The sequence below is a fragment of the Nothoprocta perdicaria genome, unplaced genomic scaffold (assembly GCF_003342845.1).
Source record: "Nothoprocta perdicaria isolate Ctin4 unplaced genomic scaffold, notPer1 scaffold_7, whole genome shotgun sequence".
NCBI lineage: Eukaryota > Metazoa > Chordata > Aves > Tinamiformes > Tinamidae > Nothoprocta > Nothoprocta perdicaria.
The window spans coordinates 114,605-137,563 of NW_020455976.1; the positions used below are offsets into that span (position 1 = coordinate 114,605).

The following is a 22,959-nucleotide window of genomic DNA, read 5'->3' on the forward strand; positions in this document are numbered from 1 at the left end:
GAAGTGAAGTTCTATACTTGGAAGATGGAATATGATTTGGGGGAACTTTATATATACTCAATTTCTCTGTTACAGAGAATGTGAATTCTCAGATTAATTCAATTTTTGTCATAAAGAGAGAAAAATATGGATTCATAAAAACATACTGTATTATATGCAACACTGAGAGGTTTGCAATGAAGGAGTCCATTAGAACCATCAAATTGTTAACACAGCTGAAAGTTTGGCCATTAGGTACTCAGAAGAGAGGACGCAGGGAAAAAATGAGTTAATAGAGTCTGTTACAGGACACATTGTGAAAAATCTTATTTAAGCAAGCACCATAGTATTTCTCCAGTTAGAGGTTAAAAGAGTTTTACATTTCAAGCCGTACCTAACACTTTTATTATGCTGCAGAATATAAAGATTTTGCTTCTAGACAACCTGGAATCACAAACATTAAAATGGTGCTGGGAGGGAATAAGGCCATAAAGGCCAAAGTCAAGGTTGTTCAGGTGCAGTACAATTTCCTAGGCTTATTATAGGCTAGTTGAAGACAATCACAGCAGCATTCTTTGCATTTTGCCTCACCTCTCCTATATCTCTCTGTACACGGGCATTTCCCGAGTCTATTAACATCAAGCATAACACATCTTGGCCTCAGTATTTTACTCTGCAGTTCTTACGCAGCACCAAGGTCAAAAATACAAGTCTGAAGTGAAACATATTTCCAAAGACAAACACTTTCAACAATTTCAGGCTATGCTATCACCTGCTAAACAGCTACAAAGCTAATTACTTTTGTAGATTAATGTGCAAGTCTTACTCTCGGGCTTAAGCTCGCAGTCACTAAAACACTAGAGCTTCGGTATGATAACTTCAGTCACGGTGGGTACCTGTGGACCCTAGTCAAGTTACCTCCAACCTCTGTTGAGCAAATTCCTAGTTCTCAGCTCAACTTTAAGGCTTTTTTTCTGAATGCCTTTTGAAACATTTTCTGAGCAAACGCTAGAACAGAAGCTCCCTCCTTCCACTATACAGCCCCCTTACTCCCACTTAATATAAGCCTTTAACAATCCCAGTTTTGAGGACATTCATGTGATCACCCTTTTTTAACTAGAGCTCATTATGTCACCCTCCTGCCCTTAGATCCCATCTCCCCTTTGCTTCCTCCTACACTTCCCCACTTGGGCTGTGTGGCAGCATCTGCAATGCCATCCTGTAAGGGGAAGCTTCATTTCAATGGCATTTGCAGTTAGCCAGGTTTGGGTTAGCTTTTGATAAACATTTAGGATTTTTTCGACTGTACGTTCTATCTACTGTGCATGGAAATGCACCTCTTGTATTTTTAACTCTGCAGCTTCTTATTCTAAAGAGAAAAAAGTTTGTCTGACAACTGAATAAATTAAACATTGTCTTGCATCTTGCACTGGTTACAGAAGGCAAGGGAGCCTGAGCTGAGCTGTTCAAAATGCTGCTTTGTTGGCCTCTCATGGATTTAAATTCAAACCTCCTTATACACTACATAAGATATTTTTACTTCACCTAAGTAAAAGGAATTCTACTAAAGAATTTTCATCCTCCAGCTTGAGGGCCTTTGAAATCCTATCCTGTGTGTTTTGTCTCTATCAGCAGTTCCCCCGCATCAATCTACAATGAACTACATAAGCCACTTACTGCAGAAAGCACTCAAGTCATTCTGAATTTGATTGGCATATTCCACACGGGCTGATCTTCCTGTTTTTCTTAAGTAAGTCTAACCTTAATATCATCCAGAGAAGATGAAAGGGCTAATGAAGCTGATTGCGCAATCTGGAGTTGCTCCCATACAGGTAAAATTCTGCATCATTGACAGCTAGAGGATTTTCTCCCCTCATTTTATGTGGTTACTTTTTTTTCTTTTTTTTTTTTTTTTGTGCAGTGCTCTTATTCAGCTCCACATTAAATACCTACTGTAGAAAAACACTTCAGTGGAATCTTGATGCTTAGGTTTTCTGTATTAATAAAACAACAACAACAACAACAACCCCCTCACTTGCCCTCTTTGTACTTCAGTATTACAAGACTTTAATTGCATATTCACTTTATGTGTGTCCCTCATCTAAAATAGTTCACTAATGTACAGAGGGTTCAGCAAACAGCAGTGCCACAGTACAACTGCACACAGTTTATTTTTACCTAGGGGAGAAGCGTTGTGGGTGAAGGGTAGTTGCTTTCCATGTACTATAGTGCTTGATTGTGTCACATTGCTTGTGCTGTGCTGTCAGGTGGAATATAACATTATTATAATGCTAGAAGATGTCTGTGCTAACTCAAAATGTCTGGGTTTTTTTTTTTTTTTTTTGTTGATGTGCAGCACAGCTATTTATTCACCTACCACTGTAAAAGACAAGGTGGTTATTCCACTGTCTCCTCAAATACAGATGCAGGGAAAGCTTCAAGAGGTTGCATGCAAGATGCAGAAGGGAACTAATCCTGCATGCTGATGACTGACCCCATGCTGTGCTGTCAAGGGGCTGGTTATGCAGATGCCTGTGGCTTCCCAGCTTGAGCAATGGGCTCAGTGTTAGCAGTGACATGTGAGTATTTGAAAAGAAGGCACCTTCCTAGAGCCGAGAACAAGATGACCTCAAACAAACTGGGATTACAGCCCATGTTTTAATCCAAACTCACTCCTCAGTTAGCCAGCTGTTGGCTGGAGAAGGCCATGTGATGGAGTGCCAGAGATGTCTAGTCCTTCCAGACCAAAGCTCACCCAACTCGTGGCTTGCAAGGACTGGATGTGCTGTGCCCAGCAGCCCCAGGTGTCTTCCCTGTGGAAGGCTTCATGGAAAAGACTCAGAAGATGAACTTATCAGCAGCCTATACAATGAATGTGAACTCTTGTACTCAAGACACAGGCTTCCACAGACTGTGCTACAGCTGCACACAGCCAGAGCAGGGAATCTCCTGGTCTCAGCCTCCTCCTAACACACCTATAGGATTGTGGTGATGGCTCACACTTAGAGGGGTTCCAGAACAGCTCAAATACCTTGGAAAAGATTCCCTAAGCATGAGAAGCTCAAAGGAAAGTTTTCTAAGCCACTTCAATTCTAGCACTCAACACAGGGAAGGGTAAAAGGGCCCTACCAAGGTTATTAAAAAGAGTTGAGCCTTTTAAAAAAGGCTTTTAAGAAAAGGCTTAGAATGAAATAGCTGCCTTAACTCTAGAGGTACACACATTTACAGAACATTAAACATGCAGCATCAAAACCAAGGTGTTAGAAAACAGCATGTTATCACACAGCTAAAAACAGTATTAAAAGACATCAGAACCAAATGGAAGCTCTAAAGGCAGCCTTGCTTCTAATACATCCTAACTCCAGCGTGTTTGACTTTGAGCTTTATTATTACTTCCTGAAATCATGGGTCTTTTTTGTGATAGTTCCCCAGGTTTTGAAAGAGCACATTAAAAATACAGCAAGTTGATCACGTGCCACACAAGCAGCTATCTGGTTAATCAACTGCTTTGAGCATCTGTGATTCATCACACAGATTCCTGACACTTAGGCTAATGGAATAGCTGACAGCATTAATACGCTGTCATTTTCTATGAGGACCAACATTAAAAAGGAATAGGCATTTTGCCGGTAGGTTTTCAGATATTTATGGACTGCAGAGGATTTCAGTACATTAGCTTACACATCCAGCCTAGCAACACTGTGGACATAGTTGTTCCATCCTACCGCAGCTCATTCACCCTCCACCCTATCTCCACCCTTTCCCAGCTTTGTCCCCCTTTCTTCCCTACATACCAGTTTTTCTTTTCAGTTTTGGGAACTTCCTTTCCTCTCCCAGCCTGAAGTCAGCCTACCAGCCACCTTGTTGCAGCCTCCATCCATAGATGGCATAGATGGCTCCCGCTCAGCTCAAGTCACCATGAGAAGCTCCATGTTCTTTCTGAGGTCCTCTAGTGCAGCTTTTAGCTCTCTTGGTAAAAATTGGATGGATTCTCCTCTTCTATAGTGCCTTAGCACTTAAAAAGAAGAGGGAAGCTGCACAGCACAACAGAGACCATAAGGAGGAAAGCTCCTTGCCTTTTATTCCTGTCTATCTGAGGGCACCTGAAACCAATCATTTGTAGGTGAGGTCCTTCAGAGCCCCTGTATTCGGTAGCAGCATATGATGAGGAAGAGCAGCCTCATCAAGGCAGGTGCATGTCCTGAGAAGAGGGGAAACTTCCTACTGTAGACTCTTGGGATATATTTTCCTACTAAAACTGTGGTCTGTACTAAACTGCTTACTTTCTAGAAACAGCAAAAAGTCCCTTTGTCCCCCAGTAGCCATCCTTCCTCGTTTCCAAACGCCTGCTCCTGGTCCTGGCAACAGAACTCTGCAAGTTGAACAGTGCCAGTTGCCTTTATACCCCAAAGTGATTTCCTCTTTCCTCAAACCTCTTTGTTGAAAATGTTTCAGCCATTTAGGTTGAACTCTGTAAAATCTTCCGTCTGAGGGCAGTAACTGCCATGGGCAGAAACTGAGGGAAAGGGGCAACTTTCAGCCATGTTCTAATAAGCAGACAACAAGGCCTCTCAATAGGAAGAATCAAGGAAAAAGTGACTGTAACTGCTTATAGCTCAGTAAATGGGCTAACAAAAGGCAGTGCTGTGATGAGAATATGAATAATTTGTAGACCAGATTGGATTTTATTACTTTCTCCCACAGTTTCTCCCTAACCCCAAGGACAAGCTCTTTTTGCTGCCTTCTTGAGGTGTACCTGGGAAATGAAGGAACAAAATCATAGGTCACAGTGTTCAATGACACTTGATAATACACCACAACAGCTAAAGCAGCCAATCCTTTGGTTGTTCAGACTGCAAGGCATCCCAGAGTGTAAATAGAGCAAAATGCAAGGAGACAGTAGCATCCCCAGGACATACAGACACCACGTTCCTAACAAACCCTCGCTTCTCAGGCATGGCCAGCTGCACAACCTTAAGGCAGGATATAATCTGAGGTTGATCGGATCTAGAGCTTCCAAACTAGACCTCAAACTTCTTTGCAAAGATGTGAGCTAGGTGATACCATCCTGACTTCTCTTATGCTTGGTTGGGTCCTGACATATGCAAACATGAGGCAGGGAGGATGCGGTAACAGGGATCTTGGATAGATGGGGACCTTTATAGAGCTAGTACGAGGGAGTCAAAAGTTATGGTTTGTATAGTCAGGATGATCTACAGAAGTTTTATTCTTGTCCCATTAATAGCAAGTTAAAAATTGACCAGTGCAGCTTTCAACTTCTGGCAAAGCAGAAATAAGAAAAAAAAAATTGCAAAACCAAACAATCCCTTCTCAGAGGTGCCCAGAGCTCTGTTACCACAAAAATCATTTGACTGAACCAGATCAGCTTTAAACCAATCTGATGGATCCTGATTCCTTAATACCTTCTGCTACTTCTCCATGAACTGGAGTTTGCTGGTATAGGAACTTGAATTTGTGTTTCTGGAACAAAGATGGTGAAGTCCTTATACCTTCATAGGCATATAAAGGGGACTGTTCCTGTTTCTGATGACAGCTTCATTTTAAAGTAGTCAAGAGGAAAAGCATCCTGCATCATACAATCTCGTCATTGTGAAAAAGCCCATGTAGTTCATCCCAGAATCTAATTTAGGGAGGAAGGCATCTCCAAATTGGTGGTGTCAAAGTTAACTTTGTAGCTTTAACAATATATGCCCCAGAGCAATTTCAACCCTCCAGGGCATCCAGGATGCTTAGACTCTTATGCTCTGAACAGAGAGACAGATCAAGCCTTGATGAAGCAGTTGATGAAGCCTTGAACTGAAGCAGTTTTGTGACAGAACATCTGCAAATGTTTCTTCTGATTTAAGCCTTTCTGGTCATAAAATCCCTTGTGCTGTTTCACTCTCATTTCAGTCAACTGTACACTTTAGGTACGGTGACAGGTTTTTCCTGGATTTGTCTGGATTTGGCAGATGTTCTGGTGCCTGGGCTGGTGGCTCTGGCAGAGCGCCGAAGGGAGCAGGAGTGATCCTCTTAGACTGAACTGCCTACAGCCCTTAGTGTCCAAATGGAATTTGCCCAGAATTGCAAAGCTACAATTGCTTGTGCTGTCCTGAAAGCCATCCTGACCCTGCTTGACGCATAGACTTTGCTTCTCAGGGAGCAAAACCACTTTACTGCCATGGTGCAAGCTGCCTCGGGGACCTTTCCAAGGGGCAATCCCTAGGGTGGCTGAAGGCAGCAAAGGAGGACACAGGTTTACGGCCACCCCAGTGACTGCTCGTTCATTCTGGTGCAGACACAACCAACAGACATCATGGGATGTCTGCATGTGTGGTCAGACAGAATGCGCAAATACGTAAGGGTCATTTTGACATTAAAATTCTCTACACCGTGACGGGTAGGAATTCTTGTAAAATAGCCGTGGTGGCTTAAAAATCTTCATTTTAAATCACTTAGACAATGTCAAATTTGATTGTGAAAACTGGGATTTGTAAATGCAGACAACAACAACGCACCATCAGAGCCTATTTTCACCCCAATAGCATTGACAATTCTTCAGATCTCTGTTGATTAAATCTTTCTGCAAAAATTATCCTTTCAGATGAAATTTCTTATGCTTGATCTCAGACCAGAAAGTGAACAGTAAAAATCTGTTCAGTCATATTTATGTCATCCATGAATCACTAAATCTAATGTTGATGCTGAAGCATGTAATGTGCATGTCCACGAGGAATTTACTAGGACAATATATTTCTTGTAGTTCTGTCATTACATTGACTTTATTTTTATAGGAAAGGAAATCAGGTAAAGTAGTAATGATTCATTAGCTATAATTGAGCAAAATCCCACAACAAAACAAAGCCAAACTCCCAAAACATTGAAATTATCTCATTTATCTTAAGGAGAAAAAAAAAAGTCAAAAGCACGAAAAGCATTTTGGTCAAATTCGATGTTACAAAACATTTTTATATTTATTTAATATCATGTCCTCCTACTTTGTAGTCATACGGTATATTTTCTGAAAAAATAATATGCAAACAGATTATTGCATAACACATCTTTTCCAAATTAGCCAAGAAATATTCACTAAATTTTTTTTTTAATGCAGTAAGAAAAAAATGTTTTAATATTTTATGTTTCAATTCCAGAGAGTTTTATCACATAAGATATTCTGTGGAAAGCAGCACCTATTTACTTCTTTGTAAGCCATTATGAAGATCAAACAAGCCTCTCAGACAAAACAACAGAGGTGATTGAAACACAAGCAGAATAAAGCAGTTCACTGAGTGGGTTCTTGCAGAGTGAGTATTTCACTTGGCTGTGTGTGGAACATTTTGCATAATGGTATACAGACCTCCTAGGATTTTGCTATTACAGAATATACAGATATAGTGCCGAGACACAGAGAAGTGGTATTTCACATTATATTTATGCTTTTTTTAGGGCTCACTGTCTATGTGGAATGAGATAAAGTAATATTAAAAGAAAATAATTATTAAACAGAAAATACTTCATTATGCAAACAAAGAAAAATACTGTATTTTAGTTTAGTGACAGTTCAAGCGTATACAGCATATACATAATAAAGCTCAGGCGTTTCCTTTTTTTTTTTTTTTTTGCATTAACTAAAGAAGCAGCCATGAAACTGTTGTATATTGGCTTAAACTTGACAACCACCTAGTGCATTCTTCTTGCTCACCTTTTATAAACACACGATCTGAGATGGTTACATTGCACTGCTGGAGTTTACAATATATATTTCAAATTTACAAAAATACAGAAAAAAAAAGATTTCTTGCACTCAGATACTGAGCATTAACCCTTTGAGTACTAATTCCCACCTGCAACAGTGCAGAGCACATTCATCTGACTTGCATGTTTTTATAACATTCTAACAATTATAATTGTCATCTTTATATACACTGTTAGGAAATGCATTCCTACATATTTTTCTTTTTAAAAAAGGTAGAGTCTAATAAATTGCTTATAACAGAAATAATAAAGAGTTGAAGTCTGCAAGGATTTCTGCAAAATATACACAGAGCATCACAGATTGATGATCTCTCAAGGGATTTCTTATATTTCCTCCGCGCTCTTCAGCAATACAGCAATTACATAAGCCTGTATTAAGACATTACAATAAACTTTCTCAAGTGGCCATACAAAATTGTGCTTTTTCTCTTATTTATGGATGCACTGCTCACTTCACACTCTAGACATTTTTCCTCTCAACACTATGCTCCTATTCACTTTATGTGATCCATTATTATTCTGCATCCTTCCTTTTTGAAAAAAAGTAGCTTCATTTCATATGATTCAGTACTGTACTGTGAGTTGATGCTTTGTGTCCAGATGTTCACGGAAACATGAAAAAATTTCTTGCCAAGAGCCTTTTTAATAGAGAATGTTACTGACCCTCGAATGCCCTACAATTCAGCAGAAATCCTGAATAGAAAGAACTTCTTCAGAAGGTCAAATTTGCATTAAGGAATGAAGACAACTGAAATTTCCTAGGAGAGGAAATGTGTTTTCACATAGTAAGTGGTGAAATTTATAAAGGGAATAATTGTGTTTTTGGAAAAAAAGACTGAGCTTCCTCTTTCCTGACAACTCTGGACTACATTGATCACGTAACTAAATAGTCAATATCGTATATACTGCCTCTCTGAATTAGAATAAGCTATTTTAAAGAAAATAACTGTAGTCCTCAAAGAGTTAATGATAAAACTGCTCTACCTTAACCGATGTGGAAAGGTTATCATGAAACAGCTTACAGATTTGCTCCATACTTTACAAAGAAGTGTAGAACTTGTTGAGACGATTGCTATTACACTGCACAGTGTCACATACAATGAGTAGTGCATGCTCTGTAAAGACATTAGAGTGGACCCTTATCAAAGCTATCATATAACCTTATACAAGGATTGTGCCACTTAAACTAGTGCAGAGTGATTGTTTTCCTGTGGATTTATAATGCTCTAGATTAATATCAATAGGGTTTTTCACAGCCTTGTACAACACTTTTTTTGTTCTTTTTTTTAACACATGTAACACTAGAAAACAGCAAATGGTATATCCTGACATATGTCATGCAAAATACAACCAATACAGCACCATAGATGTAACAGAGATATTACCTAGCACTTCTCTCCAACAAGAAAAGGGACATAACAGGGACTGTACATTACATGATTTTACAGGCCATATGCTACAGAAGATCTTTAGAGGCAGTATCACTTTTGTGGATCTAAAAAGCTGTAATTTTATAAAATCCTGTTTAGCATTTCTACTATAGTCACTTCAGATTAAAATCCATGGCACAGTAATATTTTGCTACAAAAATAAATAAGTAGAAGTTTAAGATGTTGATATGTTTATAAAAAGTGTCTGAAGTTACTACAGAATAAAAAGTCAAAAGAATGAAATGACGCATTTCTAAATAAATATAGTTCTGCATAACAAAAGGATATTGCCTCTTGCATTCAGTTCTTTACACCCCTTTTTCTAATTATCTTCCAGAATGATTTTATAACTTTCTTTTAAAAATAACTTCACTTTTAAAACACTATCCCTTATCTCTCTTTTAGTGTCTCCTTATTACAGAAAGGGAAATAAAGGTGGAAAAGCTGTACAATTTGCTGATGTGCTACACAAATATGTCATCTCACGTAGCTTGGAAGCAAAACAAAGCCTTTCTATGACGATTTAGGTGGAACCAAAGACAACACGAGGACCTGGGAACTACACAGTAGTTTCATTTTTCCAAGGGCCAGTTTTGATATTTCCTGTGCTGTCCGAGCTGTATATCATGGCTTCGTGCACGTTTCCCTTGAGGATGCCGTTGGGACTCGTCGTGCCAAACGGCAACGACTGTGTCCGTGGGTGCATTTCAAAGTGAGCTGTGTGGTGCGCAGTGTCACTCTCTGGCATTTTGGCACAGCTGTATATGACAGTACTTGCGTCGCTGCTTTCGGGCTGGTTGACGGTAGGGTAGGGATCGCCCTTGGCACAGCAGGGCCGCCGGTGCCCCGGCTGCCCGTCGTGCGTGCTGTGGGGACTGTCTGTGTGCGAGCTGTGGATGCTGCCGTCAATACTTGAGGGAATGTGATAGGCATATTCCCTCTCACCTGCAGACCTATGGCGGCTAAAATAACGTGGCTTAGTTCTGCCTTTCAGGCATCTATGAATGTGCATATTGGGCCTGAAGGTGCCCTCGTTGTGGACGTGAATGTGAGCTTCGTCGTCAAGCAGCTGATCACAGTGCATTTTTGCACAGCACGGTGTCACAGGTGAAAGGCAGTTAACGTGGTTTTGAACTGCTTGCAGATTAGTCAGTTTGCAGTGGCTGGCAGCAGGGTGGTTAAACACGGCGGATTTGTTGGGACACGGTGATTCCTGAAGACAAGGTGGATGAACTTGAGTGTCACCGTTGACATTGACTTTTGGACGCACATTAACTTGGACAGAGTAGGTGTTTCTTCTAGATGGGCAGCAGGACCACCAGCAATGCCACACATCGTCTCGCTTTGCACAGTGATGGATCAGGATGAAAAGCCCCAAGGTCACACAGAACGCTCCATAAAGACAGCTAAATATCATATCCAAGAAATGGCCTTGAGAAACTGCAAGTGCTCCAAAGGTCCACGTGGCCATAAACAGGAACAAAGTGAATGCTGCGGCTCGAAGCTGAGCCTTAAATGAATGCTCATTTTCCAATAAGGAAGAAGAAATCAAGGAGCAAGTTGCTTGGGGAACGGACACAGGGTCTGTGATATGACTGTGGCTCGCCTCAGTGCTTGGCATTCTCTGCGGATCTTCTGTCCTTTCCTTCAACTCGTACTTGCGTTCAGGATGGCGCTTCAGCTGCACGTAAGTGCAGAGAAAGTAAATGCAGGTGACTAGCACAATGAATGCTACTGGCCCATAGAAAGCGCCCAGGCTAGGCTCCCATGCCATCCAGCAGCTGAAAGAACAAAAAAGGCACAGTCAAAAACTTTTTGTAGCCCATGTTTCGTATGATGGATGACAGACTGATATGAAACTGGCCTGAGTAGCTAACATATATAACCCAAAAGCGTTTCAGAGAGTCGGATGTGTTTGCTTTGGAGAAAGGGAGTGTGCCTTTAATATCAATTAAGCAGAGGCATCACTTTCACAGTTTGTAATAGAATAAAGTATCTACAATAATTTGCAGCATATTAAAGCTGAAACTTTCCGAGGAATGTAGGTCAGTTTAGAACCCAGAGCTGCACTGAAGTATAAGACCATTTCTGTCAGCCTTTGCTGGACTATTATAAATGTCAGCTCTAATACTTTGATTAAAAAGCAAATGAGGCATAGTTTAAACAATCTGCATGAGCAATAGGAATGTGCAGATTTCTGTGGTTTGTAGCCAAGAACATTCATACAAATTTTAAGCGTGGCTTTCGCCCTCACAAAGTTTTCTTGTTGCTGAAGCAAGGACTGACCCAGGTAATAAAGGGAGACTAGAAAAAAAGACTTCCAACTGAACAGAGTCATGGTTTCTAGCAGTGAGTATACCTAAAAGATATATGCAACTTCAGGGTTTTTCATAGGTTTTTAAATTCCTGTGGCTTAATTACATCCATTTGAATATCTTCAGATATTCAGTCAGCTCAGTCAGCTGCATAATTTGGTAGCAGCCTAACAGGACTGTCCTGAGGATGAATGATCTAATCAAATAAACATGGGAAAAGAGAGCACTTCTGGCTAATGAAATCCCAGTTGGAAACTGGAAGAAGTTTGTGGGGAGCTGTATATTTGCCTAGTTTTTATTCTTCTCTAGGACCCGCTTTTAGTCACTGTCAAAGACATGCCATTGTGCTAGTAGGGCTGTTATCAGCTAGCCAAATTGTTATCAGATTTTTGTGTTCTAAATTTTAATGGGTTGCTGGATAGAAAAATAAGTTATTTTCCTCATTGACTGGACTAGAACAAGAAGTAACAGGCTTAAACTTCAGCAAGAAGTTTTTCAAAAAGTTTCTTAGACGTTAGGATAATAAACTCCTGGAGCAGATTGTGTGGTATCCATTACTAAGCATTTAAAACACCTCAGATAAACAGTGGTTTGGTTATAGCTCATTTTCCCATTCTGTCAGAAGAGCAGATCAGGTGATTCGTCATGATCCATTCTGGGTTTAAAAGGGACACTGTGACACTTCATGCTCATTTAGGCAAGACTGAGTGGTTGTGGTCCTTCCAGTACAGTGAGGAACCTCCCCATGTTCTTGTCTAGCCAGGAACTACCCACCACTTAAACAAACACAAAACAAAACAACAAAAAACTGAATTAATTTATCTCCCAGGCTGAGAACCTCCCTACTAAAAAGACGCAGTCTCACTGGGTATCATCAGGAGAAACTGCGGCAGGACTACTTTCAAGTTTTTAAATCTGAACCTTAAACAAAAACATGCACACATTTACTCAGGAACTCAGAGACACTCCAAGGAGTATATATTTTGCTGTCTGACAGGCATGCCAAAGATTCCATATAGATAAGTTACAAAATATATTTAACTGGCTAAGCAGAGAGCATAAAGCTACACGAATACTTGAAGTACATTTGAATGCTGCATATTTGATGCAAAGTGGAGAACGGAACACTCCCTGGTGCAACTGTCTCTCGGGATGCTCTTATTTCAAGTGGTGTCTCATTGTGGTTCACTTCAAAAATCAGTTCCATTAGAAAAGTTCAAGCTTGTGCATCTGCATTTTTCTGTGTTAATACCATTAAAAATGAATAAGGCACATAACTGACATGCTGCTGCTGACTTTCAACTGTCTTTTCACCCAATTTTATAACCACTCAGTGCTCTGTTTTCTCTACAAACTGTGGAGCCAGATATTAACTGGCTGGTTAACATAGTTAAAGAAGTACAACCACTGCAAATGTGCCAAAATGAGAAAAGTCACACATTTAAGAACATAAATAATCAAGTCTTTTCATATACTCTTAGTTATAAGTGATTGTCTAATTGAACAAGTTTGAAAAAACATATGAATATGAGTTGGACCCTATGTGGGACAAATACAGCTAATCATGGTATCTACTAATCTGTTACCAGGTTTTAAACTTCAGTAACCTATAATAATGCTTTTAAGAGGCCAAATGCTCAGGTACAATCCACTCCACTTGGCTTCCAGCATTTTTCCTACACAAAAAATAATTAGTTTCAAATGCGTCATGAGACTTAAAAAAGCAGTAACTAAGACTACTGTGCTGCACCATGCCAGCAACAAAGAGCTGGCAGAGCACTAACATACACAACAGTATGCCAGTCACTGCCATCATTTATTTGAAATTTATTTACCTTTGCTGTCTGATTCACTTTTTACTTGGCTTTTATGGGAAGGCTTATTGCATTTAGTTGATATCTTATGTTTCATGCCAAGAACTAATAGTAACTATGCTCAGACAGCTTGCGTGGATATACATGCTAGTACACTGGAGGGCTATGTCACGATTGCTATGACTGGAACATTTCCAAGCTGGTAAAAATTCAAAATAATTTATTTTGAAGGGGGGAAAAAAGATTTTTACTTGTCATTGTTTCACATAATTGCATATTACTTTGAATAAATCACATGGCATGTATTAATTCAAGGTAGGTGCCTTAATGAACTAAAAGTATTTAATTAGAATTGCCTATTAAATATACTCTACGTAAGGTAGTTTGTAATATCCTTTCACTTATTCAAGTGTAAATGAGAAATGACTCTATAAATGAAAAGTGGCTCTATTGCCCACAGCATAGTAGACTGGGAGAGAGTCAGTGAAGAGTCAAACTCCAGATTAAGACATTGTTCTTCCATAGCTATTATTCTATAAATATTCATACTAAATCTCATCCCAAATGGCCTGTCCGTGCCCTTTATGAAGTCAGTAACGTCCATCACATTTATCAGCATAAGAAAAAGAAAATGCTTTTCTTAACAGTTTGATTATAATACTTTATACTTACTATGGTGCATTGCCTTCAATTCCGTAGTTATTGATATTGGTTGCTGCTGTAATTCCACATATAATAAAAGGAACTCCTCCACTAATCAGATAAAATCTGTTGAGAGATAACAACTGATATTTTAATTTGCCTGAATTGTAGGCTTTTTAGATGTCTCTTCTGCCATAAAATTTATTGAGTATACAATAAATATGACCCGAAACTTTAAACATATCCCTAAATCAGTAAAGCAAAAGAATGAAGGATTGTCACAATAAATATTGTCACATTACACTTTATAAACAACAGCAGATTAATATTTAATATTTATATGGATTCATTTAAATTCTTGTCACAACCTCTTGACATGCTTTCAGTAAATGTAATTACTTTTGCAGTCATACTAAGAACAAAACCTTGTTTAATGGAATATCTCAAAGTTATTCCACTCACATAAGTATTTGCACTTAATAGTAGCAAATATGAAAGTATTATAAAATTTAAAAAATCAGACAAAACTACTATTTACACTTCATTCCTAATCAGAATTTTTTCCCAGTGAAACTCTGCAATTGCAGAATCCCCTTCCTAACTCCTAGATGGCAAGTGAAATGAAGCTCAGTTAGGAGAGAAGCAGTGGTCCAGTTGGCAAAATCTCTTTTTTTTTTTTTTTTTTTTTTTTGTCCTGAACAAAAGAGCAATCTGTAATAATCAGGGTGATTAAATGCTCTTTTGTACACACCACACTTCTGTTCACTACTCAAAAATCAAGCCTCACAAATGCACTCGAATGTAAGGACCCCTAGGACCTGAGCAAGACCTCATCCAGAAAGAGCCAGGTGTTAATTTTTCTCTAACTACTTGTGTGCTGAGGCACAGAGCTTCGCACTCCTTTAACTGCTTAAATGCCGCAGAGCTACCTGGAAGCAGCAGCCATTCCAATGTGTGGCCATTAACTAGGTTAAATTAAATTCCTGGGGGACGTCTCATTCGTGCTGGAACCCTGCGTTCCTATGTCCATATTCAGCAAAATACATGATCATTATATGTTTCCATTTATATAAGTAAAACACATATTAGGCAGCATCCAACTTCTGTGGTCTCTGAGGCAGAAAGCACCAGGCACAGCACATGGCAGGCTGCAGCTCCTCCATACCCATGAGTTCAGCTGAAGCCATTAACATCCCTTCTCATTTCCCAGTTTATACTATGTTTTTCTATCAGTAGACACACTTCAGGTATTTCCAAGCCTGTACGTGCTGCAGGAAGCACTAGGAAGGGACATGGACACTGCCCAACACACTGCTTTTAGGTTATCCAGAGGACTAAAAGGAACCTTTTGACATTCAGAATAGACTTTCACCAGAATGTGGCCATGATTTTTCTAAAACAGGATGCAAACATTAGGAAATCTCACAGTCATTGCAAGATGGGGCTACAGAAACAGGGGTATAGTAAGATTAAGTAAGTTAGCATTAAACTAAACCCAATGCCAAAATTTTCTTAACCTCTTCCCCCACCTCCTTGTGGGTCAGCATTAGAGGCTGGGCCCCAGAGAATTTCATGTTAACATTTACAGTCAGCCTTTGTCCTAATGCTCTAAGCTGTAAACAGAGCAGAGAAAATCATTCCCAATGTTCATGAAAAAGCCCTTCAGCTTTTATAACTTCAGAGTCATTAAATGAATACATTTTCCTCAAACTTAGCTTATTCTGTAGAGCTCAACAAATTCCAATGAACAAGCTGCATCCTTACAAAATCCACTAATTCACTGCAGTTTAATGATTGTGCATATCTTTTGACTTGAGCATATTGAATAAGATAGCTTAATAGCTTATTATTATTTTTAACAAAGACACATTGAATGACATTTTAAAAAACTTGAGGACACGACTAGGGTAAGCAATGAGGCATAGAAAATTTAATCTCAATTTGTCCAAGAAATAATAAGGAACAGAAAAATAGAAATACAGAAGCAAAGATAGGAAACTGCTTTTCAAACTCATCTCAGTGATTACACCATAGAATTTACCTATAATGCAATCTGTAATTTTGTTTTTTTGCAAAGCAGCTACTTTTTACAAATTGCATACGTAAACTTAAATCGTATCATTATCCAAAGTCTCATACAACATATTTGGGTGTTAGATTTATCTATTTCACATTTTGAACATTCGGTAGGCTGCCATTCACTCGAATGGTAGCGCTCAGATGCTCTGGAAGCTACACAGAGCTTCAGAAACAGGGTGGTATCTAGCCAAATTCCTGTCCTCTCTCATTGCTAAAAGAAAGAAAATTCATCCTAGAAATGACATAAGGTAAAGTCAAATGGTTCTGTGTACCCGAGGTGCACTGCACTGATATCCAGCACAGTGCACTGCCTGCCCTGTCTCATTGCAAAACAAAATGTAAAATAGCAAATAGAAATGACAGCATGTACAAATGATTCTTCATTGGCGTCTTCAGGATTCTTGAGGAGCAAAGGAGAAAAATAATCTGCTGGGTAGAAAGAAATTGAATAAAATGAATGGGATTAAAATAGGATGAGCAGAAAAAAACAATCAAAGAAAATAAAAGTTAAATTCTTAAGAGTAGGGTTACATCTTCTTCTCCATGTGAGCTTATGGGCTGCCTAAACACCAATACCAGAAAGTCAGCAAAGAGAAGAAATGTTATTCAATGATGTCAAAATGGATGTTAGTAGTGAGGAAGTAGACTTGCAATTAAAAAATTTAGACCGGAATTTCCAAACATGAGCTTCTCTGCAACCATTTGTTTTTATCAATTTCTTCCCTTTTCCCACCTAGATGAGAAGATTAGTGTAAATAATTTTAAAGAAAAAGCTAAATTAGAATTAACAGGGCACAAATGAAAAGTGAAGAAAACGTAGCTAATAAACACAAACACTTCATACTCCTAGAGAACCTTTCATCTAAGGAATCAAAGTGCTTTATAACATAAATTAATTTAGCCTTGCAGCCCCCTGTGCGTTCAATAAAGATTATTATCCCCATTGTACAGATGAGAAAACAAACAAGGAGAGATTAAGTGTTCAAGGTCACATGGAAAATCTGTTGCAGAATGAGACTTCTTAAATTCCCATCTTGTGTTAAGCACAAGGCCCCTCTGAGCTGTAAATGAAGGGACTGGGCAAAACGTGGCATCCAGCCCAAAAAGCAGAGTTTGCCTCTCTATGGATTAAAGCAGAAGGGAGAAGAATACAGCTTTTCTGTGCAGGTTTCCCCAGGAACTGTGCCTTTCCAGCAGCTGCGAGCCTTGGAGACTCTGGCATTTCAGACACTTCTGGGTGGGCACATACACAGAATGCAACCACCTTCTCCACTATGGAGAAGCCTATGGTCTACACAGGGCTTCATGCTGTAACTCTTAAGCATTTAACACCTTTGACCGAAACTCAGGTCTGTCCCAAGATGCAGCACCATGCTCTCATAATCCTTCTAAGCTTTCTCTCGGTCATGTTGGTCAGATACTTATTTACTGAAAGGATCTAGAGAATAAAGGTATTTGGAAATGTCAGAACCACAGATGATTTGTCAACAGACAAACACTTGTGGTGGTCTAAGGAAAAGCAAGTTCAGGTTGGACGTATGATCTTGTCAACGTGGACACAAACAAGGCATCTAGGTCAACTGTAGGCATCAAACATGAAGAAATAAGACTTCTCATGACTGGCTATGTAGAGCTACAGACATGTGTGTACTTTACTCAGCACTCTTACTCCACCCACCAAGGTTCACTCCTCCTCATTTTCAAAAAGACTAACTCAGCAAAGGCTCTCTGGTATCCAGTGAATTCATATAGCTGCCCAGCTGCCCAAACATTTCCAATTTCTCACCAGCATTATTTGAATCATTTCTGTACCTGAATAAAGAAAAGATTTTTGCAGTTTGTTCTGAAAGTCCATAAAAAATATTTCCAGTCATTACAAAACCTATACAAGCCCTGGTTCTGGACCTGTCACTTCATGAGAGTGGAGCTGAGGAACTCCAGAGTTCATTTTCTTGGGTTTTTTTTTTTTTCATTTAACTAGTGGACTGTTACCCTGTCCACACAAAAGCAACTCAGGGCTCACAGTCAATTTCATCTACCGGTATGATGATTTTATAGCTCAAGAAAGCGAAGACCGTTACTCAATCTAGCAGTAATGCAGCTCTGTGGGCAGCAGTAAGGTGGAAAAGACCATCCAGCAGGACCACGCTGCTCGCACACATCTCCCTGTTACGAGGGAGGCAGCTAACGCTGAGGGCTTGGCTGAAGCGGAGATATCCAGACACACAGATCCTTAAAGACCCTGGGAAATCACAGAGAGGAAATAAAAGATTCTTTCTAGCTAAAAATTGATCTTGACAAGCCAGTTGATTTATATAATATTTTAAAACTGTTTTGCAGGGAACTCTGTCTGTGGGATGATGCTGGAGTGCGAAGCCAGAGCCCTGGGGAAGGGTTTCTGCAATTTGTGCCTTGTTGTTGCTGGCCACCCTGGGATATCTGAAGGATTCCCAGCAGGCTTTCACATCAACATACATTTATTTACTGAAACTCATTCCATCACATCTGTAGGGATATTGTTCTCCAAGCTAATTAGATTAAAGCTGGCCTCATATGCCCCATCGGGCCACACTCACACCTCTCGGCTGCAGTGTGGGCAGCACCTAGGGCCTGCAATTTATGCCAGGCGAGGCAGACACTCACGTGGCATGTGGCAATTCTGCACGGGGCTGGGGGGGTGAATCAAACTCACTGAACTCAGAGACCCCCATGTTCCTGCTGCAGCTGCTTGGGACCTGTATGTAGCATAATTTTTATTATACTCAATGGCATAAATAAATAAACCAAAACCAAAACCAAAAACTGCACACAGCAGCAGACACCGCTTGAGGTGATGTCCCTCTGTCTACATCATAGCGTACTATTTTGCAGCTTCCTTTCAGCAAGAACGCCTCTTGTAAGGCAAACCCTGCTGCAAAATCCTGGGAGCTATGCAGGCGATCTGACAGAGAATAATGTCAGCAAGAATGACTGCAATAGCCTCCAGGTAGCATCAATTCTGCTAACTTATCATACAGTGTATTCTTCTAAGTTTATTTCCATAAGTATTATTCAGTAAGTCACTGAGTAAATGGAGAGTCCTCACCAGTTATGAGCTTCTTCCTTGAGTGTCTGAATTTTCCTTAGCCCTAAAGCATTTCTAGATTAAGATCCTTGACTCCTGAATGACACAGTACACACTGCGGGTGTAATGCAGGGTGTTCTTATTTCTTAAGTTTTTCTGCAGGAGTTGGTGGAGTTGTAATGTGTAAGGTAGAGATTCAATAGCTTTAAACAATCCTTACTGCAGACCCGTTGATTCATGTATATATTTTCAAACATATTCCTTTCTGCATGCAAAACTCTAGACAGGCATATTCTAGATATATACTGATAAAAGTGAAATATCAATTCTTTCTCTCCTCTCTTAAACAAAGAAAGAAAGATCTGTTTACTCTCACTGACTCCTATGGCACAGCTCATACAGGAAGAGATGCCAGTATATTAGCTGCTTGCAAAATAAGCATAAAAATAAGAGTGAAGGAAAAAAGTCACAGTAAAAAGACTCTCTATTTTTCACTGAGTTGGGATTTGATTTTAACATCTCTGTGAAAATAATCCATACAGAAAATGGTCATTAACTTCTGAGTTACCCAGATGCCACAGTTCAAATACCCGACAGGCAGGCAGGCAGGCAGATAACTAAGCAGTTGCTCTGTACAAAGCTGAAGCATTTATGAACCTGATTTTCAAGATATTAGTACCAAATTCTTCATGCATGAGATCATTCCATGGTTCTTTTCATTGGGAATTTTGATAAAATGGAATGAAGACTCCATAGAAATGGTAGTATTTTTTAAATGTACTTTTTTTTTAAATTCATTTTGAATCCTATTTCTAGATAGTCTTGCCTTATGAATTGAGTCTAGAGAAAATTCAAAAGAAAAGTAAATGTTTCTTCTGAAAAAGAGATATGCTTCATTTACAAAGAGATAAGTAGCTTGTCTCTTGGAAAGCCAGACCAACTCATAAAGCCATGCTGCAATAGAAGAGAGAGAAACCTGTTTTTTTTTAATTTTTTGGAGAACGCCTAGGATGCTGCTGGAAATCAAAGACAAAAAAATAGCAGACTCTTTATGATGCACTTCATGCTGAAGATGAGCTCTATTGAGTTCTACTCCTGCTCGGGTTTAATGCTAAATAACTAAGGTTGGAGGAAGGAGGTATTTATGTTGAATGTATTTCTGAAGGAAAAGTAAACAAAATATTATACAGCAGGTTGATGAGAAAGTAAATATATTTTTCAGTATTTCTTAAAAAGCATATCTATCCATCCATCTATCCATTTACCTATCTAAAATTTAGAAAGAGAATGGAGCTCACAGAGAGAAATTAATGCTTGGAGAGAATTATTAGCAGGTAAATGAAACCCTTCCAGACTATTCATGCTTTGAGCATTCCCTGTTTACACAATCACTTTATCCCTAGGAAACACAACAGGCTTTTCAATGCTGTTTACACAGCTAATTTCTAGCAGCAACATGGTTGATACTCTTCTGAGCAATTCACTGCTACCTCATTTTTCCAGACATTTGACTGCTCTGGTGTAGAGCTGTTAAGTTGAAATTATTTCGCAGTTCCAGCCTACTGAATCAAACAGAACTGCTTCACTGAGCATTGCAGAACACCTTCAGAAAGTTAATTACCAGCAAGATGTCCTTCTGCCTTTCAAGTGGAGAAAAGAACCATTAGCCTATCAACGCTTATCAAAGTAAGAAATTCTGATAATAGCCTGTATATGACAAAATCATTTTGTAGCAAATGAAAGCAAATGAAAAGCAAAGATCACTATATAGTAACTTCTCTACCTTATATTGGCAGGTATTACATAATTTATGTCAAATTAACATCTTTTCTTTTTTTTTTAACATCTGTCAATAGAATCACTTTGCATTTTAAAGTGAAAATATGTATTTCTTTAAATCTGCTGAAGGAACCAAACCAAACTACTAACAAGAGGAAATATGTGTTACTTTGGATCAAATATGAAAGATGCTGACAGTTGCTTCTGCCCTATGTTCTTCTGGGACTGAAATTTGAAATCATACGTTTCAAAGAATTTACGTCAATCCTGTATCTTATTAAGGCAACTACCAATTCCGTTTCCTGAATCTCCCCTGTATTTCATGTATTGTGGGGTTCGGCACTTACTTGCTCTGTAGGCAACATTTTGTTTCTCAGGATGCATGCTTTTTCTTCTATTGTAATTTCTAAAAATTTCAAATGGACCAGTCAAGTCTTTACTTTGTAATTTAAACATCATCTGAAAACATATTATTTTGCTCTTTCACATGAGAAAAATCTTTGATGAGCTCTTTCAGGGGTGCTTTATTCACTGTTTGATATGGCTTTTATTTTTTTTTTAATAGAAAAAAAAGGCAGCAAAATCTATCTGTTATTTCAAAAAGAGATATTTTGTGACTATATTTTTTATTATGACCCATATTGCAAAGCCAGATCTGAATCATTTCTATGGCACGAGTTTCACAGATAATATGTGAAACTGTCCATTTTCTGGAGAAAAATAGCCAGAGTTTTATATTCTGTTAAGATCTTTTGCTGTACAAGCACAGGAGATATTCATGACCAAACAACCAATGTCTCGAAATAAGGACTTCATTGGTTGACCCAGGTGGCTTCTTCTTAGATTTGCTTGGCTGAGCTTTCAAGACAGATATGTGCAAACAGACTAAGAAAAGAGAATACGGGGACGTGGGCTGGAAGATATCTCCATAGAGGATATGCTAAAACCTCTCTCCTAAATTTGTGCCTTCTTTTCCTTTTTTTCTATATATATATATCAATGGTTTTATATAAAGGGCAAGATCTTTGCCCCATTCTACCAGAGGGAAACAAATTGTTTAGAGGAAAAGACAGGGAAAGCTTCAGACGAAAATGAATTTCCACAATAGTTACATTGCTAATTAACACATCACTTTGCAAGCTTTCTATCTTATAATGCAACACTAAGCATCTATTCCTGGGGGCAGAATATACGAGAACATCAAATTTCTCCACTGTCTGGGATGCAGAAACAACTGAACACGACTTCCTACAGACTCTATCTTAAGATCATCTTTGAACAAGAAAGTACAAGCTCTTCTTGAGGTCTTTCCTTTATGACATTCATAGTATCTCTTCATTTCAGCCTTCCCTTATTTTGACATATTTATCTGCCCTGCATGTGCCCATCTATTCACATGAAATTTAATTACTTGATGATTTCTACCTTTCTCAAATTAACTAGCTGCTCAATAGAGAGGGAAAGTCTTAAAGGCTTTCACATGGTTACACAAATTGCATCATCATATAAAACCTTGTTCCTATGAGGACAACACACTAAAAATAAATTTCCATTGCAAATAATTACAGACAAAAAAAAAAAAAAAAGCAAAACCAAAAAACAGAAAAATGTGCACTTTAATAGCCCCAAACTAGAAAATAGAAGGAACCTTATATTCACCATTTTCAAAAAACACTTTGTTTTTTACACTAATGATTTTTAATCTGGAGTCTTAATTCTTGAATGATGAGTCTTGGCATTACTATTTACAGAAAGAGAACTGCAGCAAAAAAGGACAGCTCCAATGAGCTAAAAAGCACTTCTATTTTTTTCTGCTGGCCCTGAAACATTTGAAACAACTTAAAAAGCCTGTTTGATTGATACAGACCACTGAAGTAATGCATTTAGGAAATTTAACATTGCCCCATGAAATGTGCCATTTCTACCATAAAAAATAGGCTTTCTTTTTTTCAATGAAAATGAAAATTATAGCTCCACACATAGTGTATGTAAAACCAGTGAATACATCAGTTGGTTTCTAAACCATAATACTCGTTGGGTTGATTAATGTTATACAGAATACTCTATTAGAAAAACTTAAAAATTGTACCTCTTATGGTTGT

General features: G+C 38.7%; 1 protein-coding gene across 1 annotated transcript in view; it reads right to left on the reverse strand.

The window, feature by feature from the left end:
- Positions 1-8,196: 8,196 nt before the first annotated feature.
- Positions 8,197-22,959, reverse strand: part of LOC112957041 (adhesion G protein-coupled receptor A3-like) — a 237,258-nt gene continuing 222,495 nt past the window's right edge. The window contains exons 18-19 of the mRNA XM_026050563.1: positions 13,966-14,061; positions 8,197-10,945 (exon numbers count right to left, since the gene is read on the reverse strand). Coding sequence (XP_025906348.1) covers positions 9,724-10,945; positions 13,966-14,061 — 1,318 coding nt within the window. The 3' untranslated portion in view covers positions 8,197-9,723. The remainder of the gene's footprint in view (positions 10,946-13,965; positions 14,062-22,959) is intronic.